General features: G+C 43.2%; 1 protein-coding gene across 5 annotated transcripts in view; it reads right to left on the bottom strand.

The window, feature by feature from the left end:
- Positions 1-2,023: 2,023 nt before the first annotated feature.
- LOC147253626 (protein MTSS 1-like) overlaps positions 2,024-16,781 on the bottom strand; it is a 46,608-nt gene continuing 31,850 nt past the window's right edge. Inside the window, exons 7-16 of one of the 5 annotated variants that reach the window (XM_086218888.1) lie at positions 11,330-11,487; positions 11,044-11,151; positions 10,823-10,920; positions 8,977-9,238; positions 7,850-7,963; positions 7,170-7,415; positions 6,716-6,943; positions 6,358-6,517; positions 5,969-6,244; positions 2,024-5,774 (exon numbers count right to left, since the gene is read on the bottom strand). In XM_086218888.1, the coding sequence (XP_086075014.1) occupies positions 5,245-5,774; positions 5,969-6,244; positions 6,358-6,517; positions 6,716-6,943; positions 7,170-7,415; positions 7,850-7,963; positions 8,977-9,238; positions 10,823-10,920; positions 11,044-11,151; positions 11,330-11,487 (2,180 nt within the window). In that variant the 3' untranslated portion in view covers positions 2,024-5,244. Of the gene's footprint in view, positions 5,775-5,968; positions 6,245-6,357; positions 6,518-6,715; positions 6,944-7,169; positions 7,416-7,849; positions 7,964-8,976; positions 9,242-10,822; positions 10,921-11,043; positions 11,152-11,329; positions 11,488-16,781 lie in introns of all 5 variants that reach the window. The other 4 variants (XM_086218887.1, XM_086218890.1, XM_086218891.1 and 1 more) reach the window with 4 other exon arrangements.

Below are 16,781 nucleotides of genomic sequence, written 5' to 3'. Positions count from 1 at the left end.
GTTCAGGGGTCTCATGTATCAACGCGGTTTACGCAAGAAAAACTTGCGTACGCTAGGATCGACACCCACGAAAAGTTCGTCGATTCTTGCGCTGTTTCACGCCAACCCCGGAGGTGCCCTTGAAGTTGGCGGAAAGCCGATTCTCGCGTTAACTGCACTTTGGTCCGTTGGCGACACCCTGTGGCGGTGTTTGGTAACTGACATTATTTGATAACCGCACATACATCTGGCACAAAAAAGCCTTCCAGCGGGAGATGGCGGACCGTTCCGGGGTGAGTCAGTCGACCCTCAGCCGGGCCATACCCTGGGTGGCGGAACTGATCATTGAACAGGCCAATACTGATCTGCAGCAATAGCCGGATTCTCAAATGTAATCAGTGCCACTGACAGCACTCATGTTGCCATAAAAGCGCCGTCCCATGAGGAACACGCTTACGTTCATCGTAAGGGTTTTCACTCCATCAATGTGGAGATCATTGATGCGTAGAGGCTGGAGGGATGGACGCCGATCCCGGCCGGGCAGCCGTCCTCGCACGCATGAATTTCACTTGCACAATGTGAACGGGGAAGAAGCGATCACACAATACATGAAGCCAGATTAATTTATTTTGTCCACGAAAGTTCTACAACATTTATCAAAAGATTCAGGCTCATTGATCCCCGTTATGTCCTCCTGCGACTGCAGGACCGCCTGTGTGAGGACGGGCTGGCCCGAATGCCGCTGGTCCTGGCAGATTACTGAGCCTGCGGACGGGCTGGCGCGAGAGACGGCAGGTGTGCTGCACATCGGCGGCATGGCTGACGGATCAATTTCTATTGAACATATTGGTTTATTTAAATGGCTGATTCTGTGTATCTGTTGCGTTTACATCTGTGGAAAAGCATGTGGAAATGCTGCATAAGAAATGGAAGCCTATGACAGGTCAAACCACTTTTGGGGAATTTTTAACTGTGCAGTTTCCAAGCTTTTCCATTTAGATTCATAATTTGGAGAGCACCAGTCTACTAAGGGTTTCAACTGTGCAGCATCATAACAACCCTGTAAACATGGCAAGGCTCTCCCTCTCTTCTCTTTTTCAGCAGCAGTCTTGAACTGAACCCTCAATCTTCTGCTGTTCCAAATGAACCTTGAGATCCAGGCATTCCACTCGTCAAATTGTTTTTGGGGTACTTCTAGAGGCAAAGACTGGAAGAGATAAAGAAGCCGTGGCAACACCTTCATTTATTGCTTTCTATTCTATGACTCATGTCCAGTGGGAGGAGGGTCCATCTAGAAACATCAGATTTGATCTCTTTGTTAATGGGGCCGTAGTTATTTTCAAAAAGTTTGGACAAATCTTTACGAAGGTTTATTCCTAAATATTTTATTTTGGGCGAGTCCCATTTCAAGTTGTATTTCCCTTTACTATCCGGGTGGGGAACATAGTTAAATGAGAGGGTTTGGGTTTTTTGGATATTGAGCTGATATCCAGAGTATGAATCATATTTCTTTAGTAGAGACATCAATTTAGGGATGCTTGAGTCTGGGCTTGTACTAAAAGCAAAATCTCATCCGCAAACATACAAATCTTGTGTTCTTCTCCTCTAATCACAGTCCCCTTTATCTCAGAGTTCTCCCTAATTGCTTGACCGAGGGGTTCAATAAATAATGCGAATAAGGTCCGACTCAGGGGACAGCCTTGGCGTGTCCCTCTTTCCAATTGAATAGTTTGCGACAGGTATCCATTAACCCCGATCCTGGCTGGCGGGGAAAAGTATAATGCTCAAATCGATTCAATAAAACCATCTTTGAAGCCGAATCTTGCAAGTACCCTGTATAAATATTCCGACCCACCGAGTCAAATGCCTTTTTTAAGCATCGAGGCTGACTAACATTGCACTGATATTTTCCGATGTAACGTGATGTTTGACGACAAAACCCGTAAACACTGTAGCTGCTAGCGTTTGAGCACAATCACATTTTTACGTCCGAACTCCCTGCTGGTGTAACCTCTGGCTGACAGGATGGCGTGTGAGAGGGCGGGGGGGAGGGAGCCTGAGCGTCCAGAAGCCTCGGAGATATTGACCAATGGCAGAGCAGCGTTTCTCCGCGCGTAACCGTAGTGCGTAATTGTGATGACGTCACGCACGAACGAACACCCAGGACAATGAGGAAGTCGATTCGACTCCATCTGCTCAGTAAAATATAGGTCTCGCCTCACAATTCCTCTTCTACTTTTCCTTTTGTCTCAAAAGTCTTCGAAATAACAGTTGAATCGTGAAGTCAGTAAATTAGATGGCCAGTAAATGTTTTGATGGTCATCAAGAGGTCAATTATACTGAGCTGAATACATGAATGAAAGCCTCTGGAATGACTGGGAAACAAACTGACTTTTGAATTAATACACTGATCATCAACTTGAAGAGTGCAAACACACACACACACACACACACACACACACAAACACACACACACACACACACAAAAGATAAATGAGTTCAAGCAAATGTTTTTATTGTGTTGCTAAAGCTGTCATTCCACAAAATAACAAGCTTGTCCTTTCTGGGACAAACAGCATCGTAGCCTGTTGACCTGTACAGAGACAGACAGAGAGGTCAACTCTCCTCAGGGTGGAGACAGAAGCTGGACACTAAAAAACCCTCACTAACTATACCCTTCCTATCCATACAATAAACTGACATGTAGCAACTTTGATATTGTATATATTTACTATGCTAGCAGTTTAAATATGAATATTACAGGTTGATAACACAAGTTTGAGACAAGTGGACGGCCCAAAAAAAATCCAAAGAGATCAAAATGTTGAGTTTCCCCAAAACGTCCAGGCAGTATGAAAATGACCACCCCCCCCTTCACACTATCAGATTGGCACAGAGAATCTATAACTTTTACTTTTTTTACAGCCCATCCTTTCCTGGTTTTTATTTCTACTGAAGTAAGTACAAATGAATCCATCAAAATATCTAAACAAAAGGACTCGCTCGCTAGGACATCTTTGGGAAACCATAATCCAAACAAATACTCAATATCATGGGCAGGGGGGCATTTGTTCAACTCTTAATAGTTGCAAAAGGGGAAAAAAAACAGTTCTGTTTGTGTTTTTGGTATTCCACACTTTCTTTACTGAAACCCTGCAGGACAAAAATGTGATGTCTTCATCTGAACTCATAATACTGAAACTCTCCATGATGATGCAAATACGTGCGCTTCTTTATCTGATCCGTCAAAATGTACTTTAGTGGGAAGCCTGTTTATGTGAACCGCAGTCACCAGTAAAATCTGATTTCTAACAGATTGTACATGCATGGATGGATAAAGGAGTAGTACTCCGATATAAGTATAAAAACAAAGATAGGCAGAGACAGAACATGAGAAGACTGAGAATGAATATAAATTAAAAAGAGAGAATTCCTGGACTAACTTGAGCAGCTAAATACTATTTACAGTTTCATACATCTTGTAGTCGCCATGATCTCACAGTGCTTGAACTGAAATGTGTTTTCCATGAGGGACGCCGACTCACTATTCGCCGCTAGATGCTGCAGCCTGAGGAAAAGCTTCATAATTTTCAAAACATCTGATTAGCCTGTAAAAAGAAAACAAGTATGTACCTATGACATATTTCTTAAATAATACAAAGGACTTTAAAGTCATTTCCAAGTAAAAAAAAAAAACCAAAAACACAACAACATCCGTATGCATTGAACTTATATCACCTTTGTTGTTAAATATTACAGCCAGAATGACTTCAGATGAAAGAAACTCTATTGATGGTTCATGCTGTTCAAAGATGAGTAAAGTTCAATATCACAGCGACCAGACGAATAAAAAAAAGGATGGAAATTGCAATTAATTACAGCTCAGAATAATGACTTTTAGAAAACATCAAAAATATGTTGCCTTAGTATCTTAAATACAGATTTTTCAATAGCGATTGAAATTGACATGGCGCATGAATACTTTGACATTTACTGGAAGAGTCATGGGGGATCAATGTGCAGCGGGATGCAGTGAGGCCAAAATGCTACGAGTAAGATGCTAAGAAGTAAAGAAGGAAGGGCTCAAGTAGGGAGGAGCTCTCCACAACTAAAGGGATTACATGAGATTCATAGTTGAACTAAATGAAGGGAGAAGAAAAACAATTCATACCCAAAGTCAGTGGTTTGTCTTGAGAGAGTCAATGAAAGCGATACACGGACTGTTTCTAGGGCTGCCTTGAATGATTGTGGCACTGAGGAGGAGCAGGAGCAAATACAGCACAGACACAGAGCGCAAGAAGCAGCAGCACACTTCTTTGCAACATGCAGCGTTATTTACAAGTCATGTAAATACTAAAACAACAACAACACAACAAGTGTCTCCGTGTTGTGGCGTCAACTGCGTCAGGCTCTCGTCCCTTCCACTTGAGCTTCAGACTGAAACTTGATGTCAGTTTCTTTTTGTTTCCACAGCGGCTCTCTTGTAGTTTGGTGGACAATTAAGTACTGTGTGTTTAATAATTCTGGGTAAAAGACAGCTGTGACATCACAACGCCCATCGGCAGCTGCTTTAATGTTCCTTCAAGCGAGCAGGAGACAGAAATCAGGGGCTGGTCAGTCCGCTCCTCTTCAACCTGGTTACAGCTCTCTTGATGCACTGTGGATGCAGTGGGAACTGCACTCCTTCAATATCGAGTGTTTCTACAAGTACACACTGGTTATTCGACACTGAAAGGAGGTGCACACACACATCAGGGAAAATACTGGATACTTGGGAAATACTGTGATACTGTCTCTTTCATTCTCCATCTTATAACATCAAAACTATATGATTTACACATTAAAACAACTATGAACTGGGTTAGCAAAAAACAACTGAGTCTTAATTTAAAGACCTTTGGAAGAAATCCGGTTTTATCTAGAATAAAGCAGTATTGGGCCTAACATTCACTTCAGGTCCAAAACAAACAGTCGTCCTATTTCTACATTAATTTAGAAGCATCATGAGCCAAAGTTTGAGGCCATGTGATCTCAGGCCAACATGCCTGGTTGGATGGATGCTTTCTGATTGGTGTGAGATTTGTTGACACGGCAAAAAGAGAAATGCTTCATGTAAAACAGGTCAAAGGGACTCTTATTAGAGGAGAAAGCACACAGTCTGCAAATGCCTCCTCTACCAGTGAATTCTGGTGCCTTTGACCTCATTTATATATAAAATGAGGTGGGGGGGCCTCTTTGTGACCCGGCCTGTGTATTGTGCTGTTATCAGGCGATGCGCGGTGCCGAGCGGTCATTAGTGAGGGTTCTCTTGAGCTTGACTCCCTTGCGGATGGCCAGCAGCATGTTGCCATCCGCCCCTTCTCCCGCCTCGTCCCCTCCTGTCTCACTCTGAGGCTGCTGCTGCTGCTGGGTCAGCTGGTTGGCCAGCGGGATGGTGGGAGGATTGGTTGTAGCCTGACCACTCCAAGACACCACAGGCAGCGTGCCGGCATCTTCGCCTCCAGCAAATGTTGGAGAATCTGGGCTCCCTCCTTCTCTTCCTCGCATCTCCTCTGCACTCCTGCTGCCGTTTACGGCTCCCGACGTGTCAGGAACTGTGGGGATCTTTACTGGGACAACAGGTGTACGGATAGGGATGGGGCCTGTGCCCGTAACTGATCCTGAACGGCGAGCAGACGGCTTAGAAGAGGGGGTGCGGCGGATTGTGGCAACCCCAGGGGTGACAATAACTGGACCGTGGCCTGTAGAATAGGAGCCAGAGGCAGAATAAAATCCCTGTCCTGAAGAGGATGAGCCTGAAAATATGAACAATTATGATTATTAATATTTCTGCCATAATAAGAACAAAGTAACAAACCACTAAGACAAATTAGCAACAAGCAAACATCTACAGAACAACTCTGGTTCTCATGATAGGTGTTTGATGTTAGATGGCAGGGAGGTTCAAGAGCAGATGTATAAGATTTGTGAATGTCAGTACAAGTCGTACCTGTGGCAGGATAAGGACCTGTGGGGGTGGATGGATAGACTCCTGTGTGGATGGGTGTGGAGGGGTAGGCTGCGATCGGGTAGGCCCCCTGTCCAGGGTAGGGAGTTTGGGTGCTGGGCAGGCCGGCTGTGGAGGCAGGTCGTTTGGTCTGGAACATACGTCGGTATGACTGGCCGATGTCACTGTTTCGGGGGATGGTGGATGACTTATCAAAGTCAGACTGCTGCTGCTCAGTCTCCTGGTCCCCCGCCATTGAGAAATAGTCATAGTCTGATACTAGAGGGGATAAAAAAAAGTGTCATCAATGCCCAGGCAGAATAAGATTGAGTATAACCCTCTATGAGGAAAGAGAAGGATGTTTTCAGTGTTTAATCAACAGAGTTTGCTACCTTGTGATGGTATCGTGTCTTCAGAGCAGCAGGGTGTGTTGGTCTGAGTGCTGTAGCCACTGGAGCACTGGATGGAATCTCGGCTGGACCTCTGGGTGTCCAGCTCCAGACCTCTGGATAAGGCCAGAGCCAGTTCCTCATGGACCTCAATATCACAGGCCTTGAGCAACCAGACAACAAAAGTGAAAAAAAACAAAAAACAACAACAACAAATGACACTTTGCCCAAGATTCTTAAAGTCTGATCCTCTAAATAGAGGCACGCTGAGTTGATCATATTGGAGTGAATTAGTGGAATCTGTGCTTGCTTATAGTGAACATCAATAGAAAATCTACTGGAACAGGAGGAGAGGACTGACCTTAACTGGTGCAGTCACGGACCTGCTCCTCTCTTCCACTGACGTCATTTGGCTTGGTGAGTGCAGCACAGCTGGTGTGGGTGCTGTGGTTGACAGCGAGCCAGGAGGAGCAATGCTGTCACTGCTCATGCTACCATTACTGTCCACTACAGCTGGAGTCTCCTTGTCTTTCTTCTTCCGCAGTGTGTTGACCATGGGCTGGTCGTAGGGCCCTGGCTTTGCCCAGTCCTGGAAAGAAACGCATGTTCGTGATTTTGTCGAGATGTAACATTTCTCTGTGGTGTGCTGCACCTCGTGTCGAGGTTATTTGGACTCTTAATGTTACTGCAGTATCCTGAAAGTGTATCTTACACATTGAAAGTGAGTAAAAAAATTGAACACAGTTTATATGAACAAACCATGGAAAAGGAAGAGTGGAATAACGTGATCATCAGGATAAAGACAATGAACCAACCTTCCAGCTGGGGACTCGGGATGAAGGCACCATGGGAGAGCCCATTGTGCAGTAGTGAGTGAAGTCTGGCAGCAGTGCTGAGGCAGGACGTGACCATGACCGAGAGGGGCAGGAGGTGGAAGTGGAGGATGAGGAGGGCGGGGGGAAGAAGGGGAAGGCAGTGCTGGACCCTGAGCCCATACTCCCCCCGTTGCTGTGCAGGTAAGGGGCACTGGCTGGGCTGTAGTGTTCCAAACCATTGGATAACTGGACGTGTGTGTGGTGGTCGGTGGAGGGATGGTAAAAGAAAGACACAACGTAGAAACAGACAATGGGATAAATTACAGAAATGATGAATGGTACAAAATAAAAGTAAACACAAGATTCATGGGGAGAAATCATGCAAATGAACCAGACATGAGGAATCCATATTGAAGGAAGAAAAAAACACAAACCAAACGATTGAACTGAATGAAAATGAAAAACTGATGGAGGTCAGAGGCGTCCCGGACCGTGACAGGCGGCCGTTCTATTGCCTCGTCACTGTTTTATTGGTGTAAAGGAAAAGTGAAGTCGCTGCCGTGTTCAGCCAAGTATGAAGTTTAGTAGGAGGAAGCTGCAGTGCCTCTGATGCTGCTGCAATACAACGGTTTATGTGTTAGAGGGAGAGGCTTTATGGTGGACCAGAGAGTGTGTTTCACCTTGTCATTATTGTTCTGAGGTGCAGCAGCAGCCAGAGAAGGGGGGTCACTGCTGCAGTCACTGAGAAGCTGCCCAGTCTCTGACATCTCAGAGGAGCTGGAACTGGGACAAGGCTGAGACAGCGAGCACAGCAGCAAGCAGCAAGTCAGAGAGAGACGGACAGACAGAGAAATGCAAACACAGACATGTCAGCATGGACACAGCGAGAAGCAGGAAGAAGCAGTTTGTTAGGGGCAACTTTTCCACAATTAGTCAGGAGTATAGTCATGAGATTGTTAAGGCTGTAGAGAAGGTGTACTGGGAACCATAACAGAATTAATTGCAAAGACATTAACACTGGAATGTTAGTGGCATTGGGGGAAGGAAAAGCTCTGTCCTGTTAACATTAATGATATTTTTACGCTTGTGGAGAATTATTTTCCTCTGCCATACAACAGTACCCTGCTAAGAAACTGGAAAAAATGGACATTAGAGATCCACAGTCAGTGTGAGCCATGACCTGACCATAGTATCACCAGGTTAGGTGGTTAGCCCAGTTTAAGCTAAGAGATTGTTCTTGTTCTGGCATCTACAACTGTAACTACTCCAAGAATGAGGCCATGAGGAGTCTGATTCCAGGGTCGATGCAGTAAATGGGTCAGCTACTGACTAGCAAACCCACCTTCACTGCATCATCAAAACTGGGGTTTCACCAGTGTTTGGTGTTCTGGTGATCTTTGGCTGCTGGCCTGCTTTCAACATGGTTCCCACACAGGTAATCACCTCATTGATCTTTATTTTTGGACCACGTGTCAGATGGTTTCGATAGAGAGACAGAGTGAGAAATCTTGAGTGTGTCACACTTCATTATACTTTCATATATTTAGTGCGTAAATTTCTTTCCCAGTGTAGCCAAACCACTGTCAGTAACAGCTCATTTCTAGGGCATTGATGTGATAATAGTAGCTATGACATAACTTCAGGATGGCCAGAGTGGCTTACTGATGCCAACTAACTGCCTCTCATTGCTTGGTGGTTGTGAGAGAAAAATTGCGTGGGCTTTTCTCCCTTCTCTAAGAGAGCAAAATTGGTTCTGGACCAACCACTGTCACACAAGTAAAGTGGGTACCTGAGGAGTTGTTCTTACCTTTGTTTCAGCCAGCATTGGTGAAGATGTTTTGGACGAGTTGTGTTGGTCCTGTGATGAGGAAATGAAGCCAGAGTCGTGGGAGGAGATGCTAGAAAGGCGAGCCGGGGCCTGCTGGGATAGTGTGGAGCTACGGTACCGGTGGCGGGGTTGATGGTGGTGGAAGAGATGGTGTGAGGAAGAGGAGGAAGAAGAGGAGGAAGGAGAATGAGAGTGAGAGCCGCTGGATCCCCTGGAGTCACTACTGTTAATGCTGTTCAGACTACTGTGGAAGGGGAAGGAGTGGAGGATGAGCGGGGCGCCAGAGGAAAGGGGAGGCATTGACAAGTAGGGCAAAGAGAACGAAGTGAATCCAAAGACATGGATAGAAGAGTGAAATTTGTGGTAAAAAAGGAGTAATGAGGAAGGGGTAAAGGCAGAGGATTGGGGAGGAGCGTGGAGGAGACAGGGTGGGAAACAATTAACACAGCACACCAAGATGCAGCAGGCAGTGACTGAGGCTGGTCCAGTAAAACCAACATCTCAACCAGCATAAGAGGTGTGAAATCATCATGACAAACATCCCACGCGGGAAATTGCAGGGTTTCATGGCTGTCAGACAGCTGTTTGAGAGTACTTGTACAAAAACGTCAAAACAAAGTAACCCGCAAATGTCTGCTGACATCTGCTTCAAATTTAAACATTTGAAGCAGATAAAGAGATGTTATCCTGCAAAATCTGTACATTGTAAAATGCAAACGACATAGTCTAAATCACGTTTAAACAACCCAGAGCTACCCAGTACTCCCCTACCATGCAAACACAGAAACAGTGTTTGTGCAAGTCAGAAAAAATCATCTTATATAAGCATCTATTTTGCAAAGATTTGTGATTTTCAGGTGTGAATGAATAATCAGCAAAGGTTGTCCTGTCAGATGACAATGTTTAAAATTAGCCATGTAAGAAATAAGATGGAAAAAGATCTAATTTGGACTGAAGCTCTTCCACGTCTCCATGCAGTCAGCAACATGTCTTTTTTCCTTCTGTTGGATTCACTGTGCAAACTGTGTAAATTTCACACTCGCAGATCGTTTTATATTCATTCTTGGAGCTAACAAGAGAGAAGCAGGAAAGGCATTTATACTGGTACACGCATTTTAATATTTAAGTCTTTAAACATGCCTCTTTACATGTTTCTTTTTTATAAGGTTTTACAGGCCTACTCATAATACTGCTAATAAAATAAACACATGAACTATAGAAAAAGATCCCCAAATTGTCCTGCGTACAAACAACTACCCAGAAGTCAAGCGTGTTTTCTTAAATCAGACCTCATCGGGATAAAGCTTGAGACACTTGAAGGAAAACATTGTGGACAAGAAATAGTCTGAACACCTGAAGTGCATTTTCTTTCCTGATGTTGTTTTTAAGTTGTTATTTTAATAAAAAGATGTATGTCTCTGTGTCTTTCCTTTAACAGTGTCAATTTAACGTCATCTCTCAGTGGGGTGAACAGATGGGAGACAGATCAGAGCTCAGTAGAAGCTCAGACCACCACTAGGTGGCAGACTTCAACTGAGCAACACAATGAAGCTCATCCTTGGATACACCAGAGAGATGTTCTCGCAGGAAAATTGATGAAGTCTGAAGGACAGATTTGAAGGGATCACTTGTTCCTTTGTGTGCTCAGGTCGTGATATAACACTGTTAGCTTGAGCAAATATAGACAGTGAATGCAGCTGCTTCTGGAATTCTTGGACGGGAGAAAACTAACCAGAATAATTTAATGTACCAATCAACAGCATGTTGAAGCCCACTGGATCACTAACAGGTTTTATGGGTACAGCAGGTACATTCTGGGACATACCTGCACATGCTAGACTTCCTGGACATGGTAGTGCTGGGGGAAGAGGGTGGTGTTTGATAGGACCAACCATAGTCTGACCCCTTTAGGTCCAAGATCACCTGAGAGCAACAAGGAAAATATCAGTTATATCAGTTATTGATAATAAAACCCCAATGAAAATTGTCAAGAAGACCAGTCTAAAGTTAATTTTCCGAAGACTGTTTCATCTTTGTCTCTGTCACCTGTTCACTGGCAGGGGGTAGCTTGTGTGGGTCAGAGGTCAGAGCTTTAAGGTCATCAGAGATGGCCTGGAGGTGGGTGACCTCTCCCAACAAAGAAATCTCCTCATCCTGAAAGAAGCATGGGAGGTATAATGAGCCATCATTTTTCAATATCATAGGATGATAAAATATTATTTCGACAGCAGTAGTATGACTGAAGGTTTAATAAAACTTGTCCTGGAATAAAACTACAAGTATTCGTTGTGCGTTTGCTTGCTCTTGTTTCATGGGAGTTCAGTCTACTCACCACCACAGGTCGCAGCATGGCAACAAAACAGCAGAATCTCTGTCTCTCCTCTAGAAGAGCCTTCCTCAGGGCCTGTTTCTCCGTCTCCTCCAGAAGAATGTATTTATCACTGACATCCTGCATGGCGCTGTCCAGCTGGGGTTGGATATCACCACGACCTGGTGCATGATACACACGCACACATAAATGAGGAATATATGTCATATTGAGTCATGATAAAAACCTCTGAATCAAAGAAAAACACAAGATTTAAGAAACTAAAATCGCTAGAGTCAGGAGAACAATCAGGTGAGGTGGGACTGATCTTCTTTTACAGCATAAATGATAGAATTAAGTTCTACAGCAGTGACGTGCATGGATCATCAAAAACTCAGTAACTGTGCAAAGATGGAGGTATAGCCCAGCTTGGACTGCTTCTACTTTACATTCTCCTTATTGTGTACAAGTTGGGTAACAGTTGCATGTGCAAACTCACTTTAAGCTATTGACTCTGCATGAAGGGCCACTCTTGTTTTCTGAAGTGTATCAAGGGTGGTAAGAAGGACAGTACCACACATTCATCTCTTGCTTGTTTTGGAAAACAATCTGTTATGCTGACATGTATTTAGGTGGGATTGTGTGTGCGATGTTGTTTAACTATTTTTGTGGACTGTCAAAACCTGGAGGCTTTCTGTGTGTTTTCAAGGATAACACAAGTGTAATGTATGTCCAAGACCACCTGGTCCAGACCTGTGTATGTGTGTGTTTATGCACAAGTAAATACAGAGAGCCTGATGGTTGATGCCAGTCGGAAGGTTATTCAGTTATTTGGAACTATGTGTGAATGTGTATCTTGCTGTGTGTGTGTGTGTGTGTGTGTGTGTGTGTGTGTGTGGCTGTATGAACATCTCTATGTGTGATGTTAATAGAATATACCCTGAAGCCAATCAAGGCCTCTTGAGATCTGGATGGAGACAGGAAGGCTGGCGACTGCCCAAGACGACATACAATGAGGCTTCAAGGCATTATCAAACCACCCATTCACACACAAACATTTGCACACACAGCCATTGATACATCAAGGTTAAACCCCAACTCAACGACTTTGTGGTCTGTCTGCTCTTGTTTCAAGAGGAAAGAAAATGAAATGGCGTCTTTGGTTGACATCTGACATGAGGCCCTATATCATGAAAATTTGTATTGAAGGAACACAGATAGAATTACAAAGGCAAATCATCTCACCTCAAATGTTAAACACAAAGATGGATGTCTGATGTTGACTAGAACCTATCAGCTCCTTCCTCTCTCACCTGTCAATACTCCAAGCACATGGTACATTCACACACTCAAAATGATGCCCAACAGCAGCTAACACACGGAGGCACACACTGACCGGAGGTGATCACCAAACACAGACTGGTCGTCACGTACCAGCACGTTTCAGAGCCGACAGTAAAGCAGAGTAACTGCCTGATTCGATCTCTACAGTGCTGTGCAAATCAGATATGGAGTGAAGTTGTCAAACATACAGTAAGTAACTATGAACAGCTTTTTCAGGAAGTTTTTTTCTGGCCTTAGTGTTTTCACCAAAAATCCTACTTACTTTTTGTCAAATATATTCATGACATGATAAAGTTAAAAAAATAAACCGCAGCATGTCTGCCCCTCTGTGTATACACCACAAACTAAAACTAGAGATCCATGGAGAGTACATACCTCCGCCCACATAACTTCAGATCTGGTTTAGGATCAATCCCAAACTGGCTTGGCTTAACTGGCTTGTTTCTGAACAGGTTTTATTAGCTTTCTGAATTTTAATCAGAAGCTAGCCTGAACTTGGTGAGCTCTCCCCTCAGACAGAAATGTGACAAAAATGTGTCTTTTTTCCATCTCGATGCCGTGAAATTTTTAATAAAATGGGTCCACATAAATCACGGCCAAATGATGAGTTGTTCATAGCTGGTCAATGATTCAGTGTATTCATGAAGAAAAATTTTGAAACATCCAAACTGCAGATTTCTCTCTCTTAATTTTAAAACACTCAGTAGAGAGCAAATGACGCTGTTGTAGAAAGACATATTTTCCGCACTGTAGACTTGTTTTCGAATTTCAACACATAAATAAAGAAATTACTTCAAACATTAGGTCTCAGTTGGCCTCTCTCTCAAAAGGTCACTTTCCAAGTCCCAAAGCCAAAAATTCTGTGGTGTGTCTCTGACATGCAGTAAAAATAGGAAGCTGTTTTTTCTCCCACGAGTTCAAATCTTGGCAAACTGATTCTCAACATAACCAAAGTGGTTTTGAAAAGACGATACTATAAGTTGAGGTACTTTTGTCTGAGACATAGGGAAAGTCGGATATTTTCTTTAATGCTTTTTTTCAATAGTGCCCATGACCATCAATCAGCCTCAATTTATTTCCACATCAGCGTCTACTGGTTGAACCATCAAGAACCAAACCCTGGACTCATTCAGCTGCACTTAATCTCTTCAGCAAATCTCCAGGAAACCTTCAGGCTTACGGTGTGATATTTGAGTTCTGCCCTTTCAAAGTGAATCACGAGATTACCATTCAAAATATATTATTATGACTACATAAAATAATACAGCTCCAACAGAACGGCTTGAGTTGACCTCTGAAATGCACTCGTGACAGACATTTCGGGTACGTCCTGGCATGAGAGTGCGTAGCAGAGAGGTTGGCTTTAATGTCAAAACTACAGTACGTCTCTAGTCTTGCTTGATCGTCTGTACACTTTCCTACTTTACGTGCTAAATCTTGTGGGAAGAGATATACGAAACACAAAGTTGGACCTTTTCATTAAACGAGACAACTTAACCATTCGTTCATCGACTATTGAGAATTAAAACTGAGGGAGCAAAGTTAAACAGATTTAAACAGCTTTTGAGTTGTCATATTTTGCTATGTTGTGGAATTTGTTTTTTATTAAAATATTTGGATGGGAAGCACAACATGGATCCACGTTTAGAGGACTTTCACTCATTCATACTCATCCAGTTACTTTTACGTAACTCAACTTGCCTGAAAAGAGACTGGTCCAGGATGGACACGGTGGGAAGCTACACACGTATGTACACGTGCTCTCACTCCCTCTCCAGACACACACACACACACACACACACACACACACACACACACACACACACACACACACACACACACACACACACACACACACACACGATTAGCTGCTCCAGCCCTCACATGACCAATGATTACATTAAGTTGCAGTAATAGGCTGTTTCTTAGAGAAGCTGAGGTCTTGGGTCAGAAAAAAAAATACCCTCACAAGACACGTATCGAACATGAGACGGACCCTCTCAAGCAGCTGTTATTTCAATCTGCCGACAGACTGATCTTGTTTTGGGGAGTATACTTTCAGGTCATGGGTACCCATAAAACCTTTTTGCACTGCTTGTTGCTTTAGTCATACTACAACATGCAACAATACCCTGTCTGCAATCATTTTAATAAATTACTATGAATGTAATTAAAGACAAACATCAGTTCTTTAGAGCTTGTACTGTGTTAAGGTTGTCGTAGAAAGTTGAAAGACAGTTATTCTAAAACTGTGTTGTATCAGCTCTTGTCAACTCACAGGAAGGAAAGACACTGGGGTTTTGTGTGTGTGTGTGTGTGTGTGTGTGTGTAAGCAGAGCAAATTAACATAAAATTGCCAGCTAAGACAACAAACAAAACACGCAGACGATTCATACCAACTCCACCTTCCTTATTGTGGTTACCAACATGGTGCCTGGAACCAAAGGCATCTGGACTATCTGATCATTAGGCCAGTCTGCTGTGGAGCTATACAGAGGGAATGAGAGACGCCAGAACAAAGGACCAGAGGCAGAGGAAGCCACAGCAGAGGTTGAACCTGGATCTCAGCTAGTCTTGAAGTAATACCTTTAAATTCATAAGCACAGCACTATGAATCTGACTATACCAATATGTTCTGAGCCTAAATGATAGAGGCCAAATCTGAAGTGGCATCCACACACATGGAATACAACATCTCCAGAACTCATTGTTTGCATTTAAGTCTGTATTTTGAGGCTTCTTCACAATGCAACCAATTTTCTTGGTTAGGCATTCTGAGCAACAAGCTGGACTGTCAGTCCATTTCCCAGACGGACTTACCTAGAGTATCAGCTGCAGTGCAGCAAAGGGAGAAGAACAGCATCAGAACCACATGGGAACAGGGAGAGGAAAAAGATCCAAGTCAAGGGAAAGCGTGCCAATGCTAAACTATGTTCTAAAGGAGCAGCCATGTGAGTCTTCATGCATATTTTCAACCAAAATATACAGAGATTTGCTATGGCATAAAACAACTGAACCAAAGAAGACAACTGAAGATCATTCGAATGGTTAACCTCCCACCAGGTCCCCAAAAGAGACTCTGAATATCCCTTCCACACATTAAGGTTTACAAAAATACTGTAGAGAAGGAGGACGCACTTTTGAAAATCAGGCGTATCTTTGCTGCTTCTCAGGTTGGGACTTGGAACACTGACAAACCAAGAGGGGCTGCTTGAGCACACGCATCACCCATATATTTTTATATTAACACCATGTCAGTCAATGTCAATCATTGCACTTGATTAAAAGCAATGTATAGGTGATCCGTGTACTCGGGCAGCCTCTTTTGCTTTGTCAGTACATAAAAATATCTTAATTAATGCTCTTCTCTCTAATTGAATTTCTGTAGATCGTATGAGTAAAGACATATTTTTCATTTCCCTTGACTGGTCTCACTCTTTGTGCACTGGAGGCACCAAAGTTCCACATGGTACTTTTTGATGTTATATCACAATCAGCTTCCAAAATATTTGTGATGTCACAATTCATGCTCATAGGATCGTCTCAAAGTCAGATTTTTAAAAATAAATGTATACTTTCGGGAATGAGTGTGACTCTGCACATATATCACTGTGTACAGTGAAGCTCGAACATTCATCTGTGGCAACAAGAAGCAAAAACACGCTTTTACTGGAGGAGTACGATAATATTTCATCCAATCAACTGTGTTTATTGCACCTATCCTTGAACTTCTGTTGACTTTAGGGATAAGAGACATGCACTTTTTCAAACCTGAAACTATCAACATCCCTGCAAGCATATTCATCTCTTTCCTTTTTTGCGTGTGATATTTTGTCTCTGTGTAGGTGCGTGTTTGTCAAACCTGAGCCAAGAGAACAGCCAAGGGAAAAAGCTCCTGCCCTCTCCAAGTGTTGACCAAGTAAGGTAATGTTTAGCTGTACCACGTCTGCACCAGTCTTAATCAGTGAGGACATCACTGCTCTGTCTAAAGAAATTCTTTTATATCTAATTTAGATATTTTCCCATTTTCCTACGTGAAGTAATTTTTTTTTTTTTGCCAAAGGTTGTTTTTCAACTAAACTTTTTTGAGGGTTGCTAATTTTAATAGTTGAAAGGACAATCAGCCATGAAA

Source organism: Aulostomus chinensis, chromosome 11, assembly GCF_037954235.1.
Source record: "Aulostomus chinensis isolate RoL2024-O1b breed Wild chromosome 11, RoL_Achi_v1.0, whole genome shotgun sequence".
Lineage (NCBI taxonomy): Eukaryota > Metazoa > Chordata > Actinopteri > Syngnathiformes > Aulostomidae > Aulostomus > Aulostomus chinensis.
This window is presented reverse-complemented; position numbering and strand designations above follow the sequence as displayed.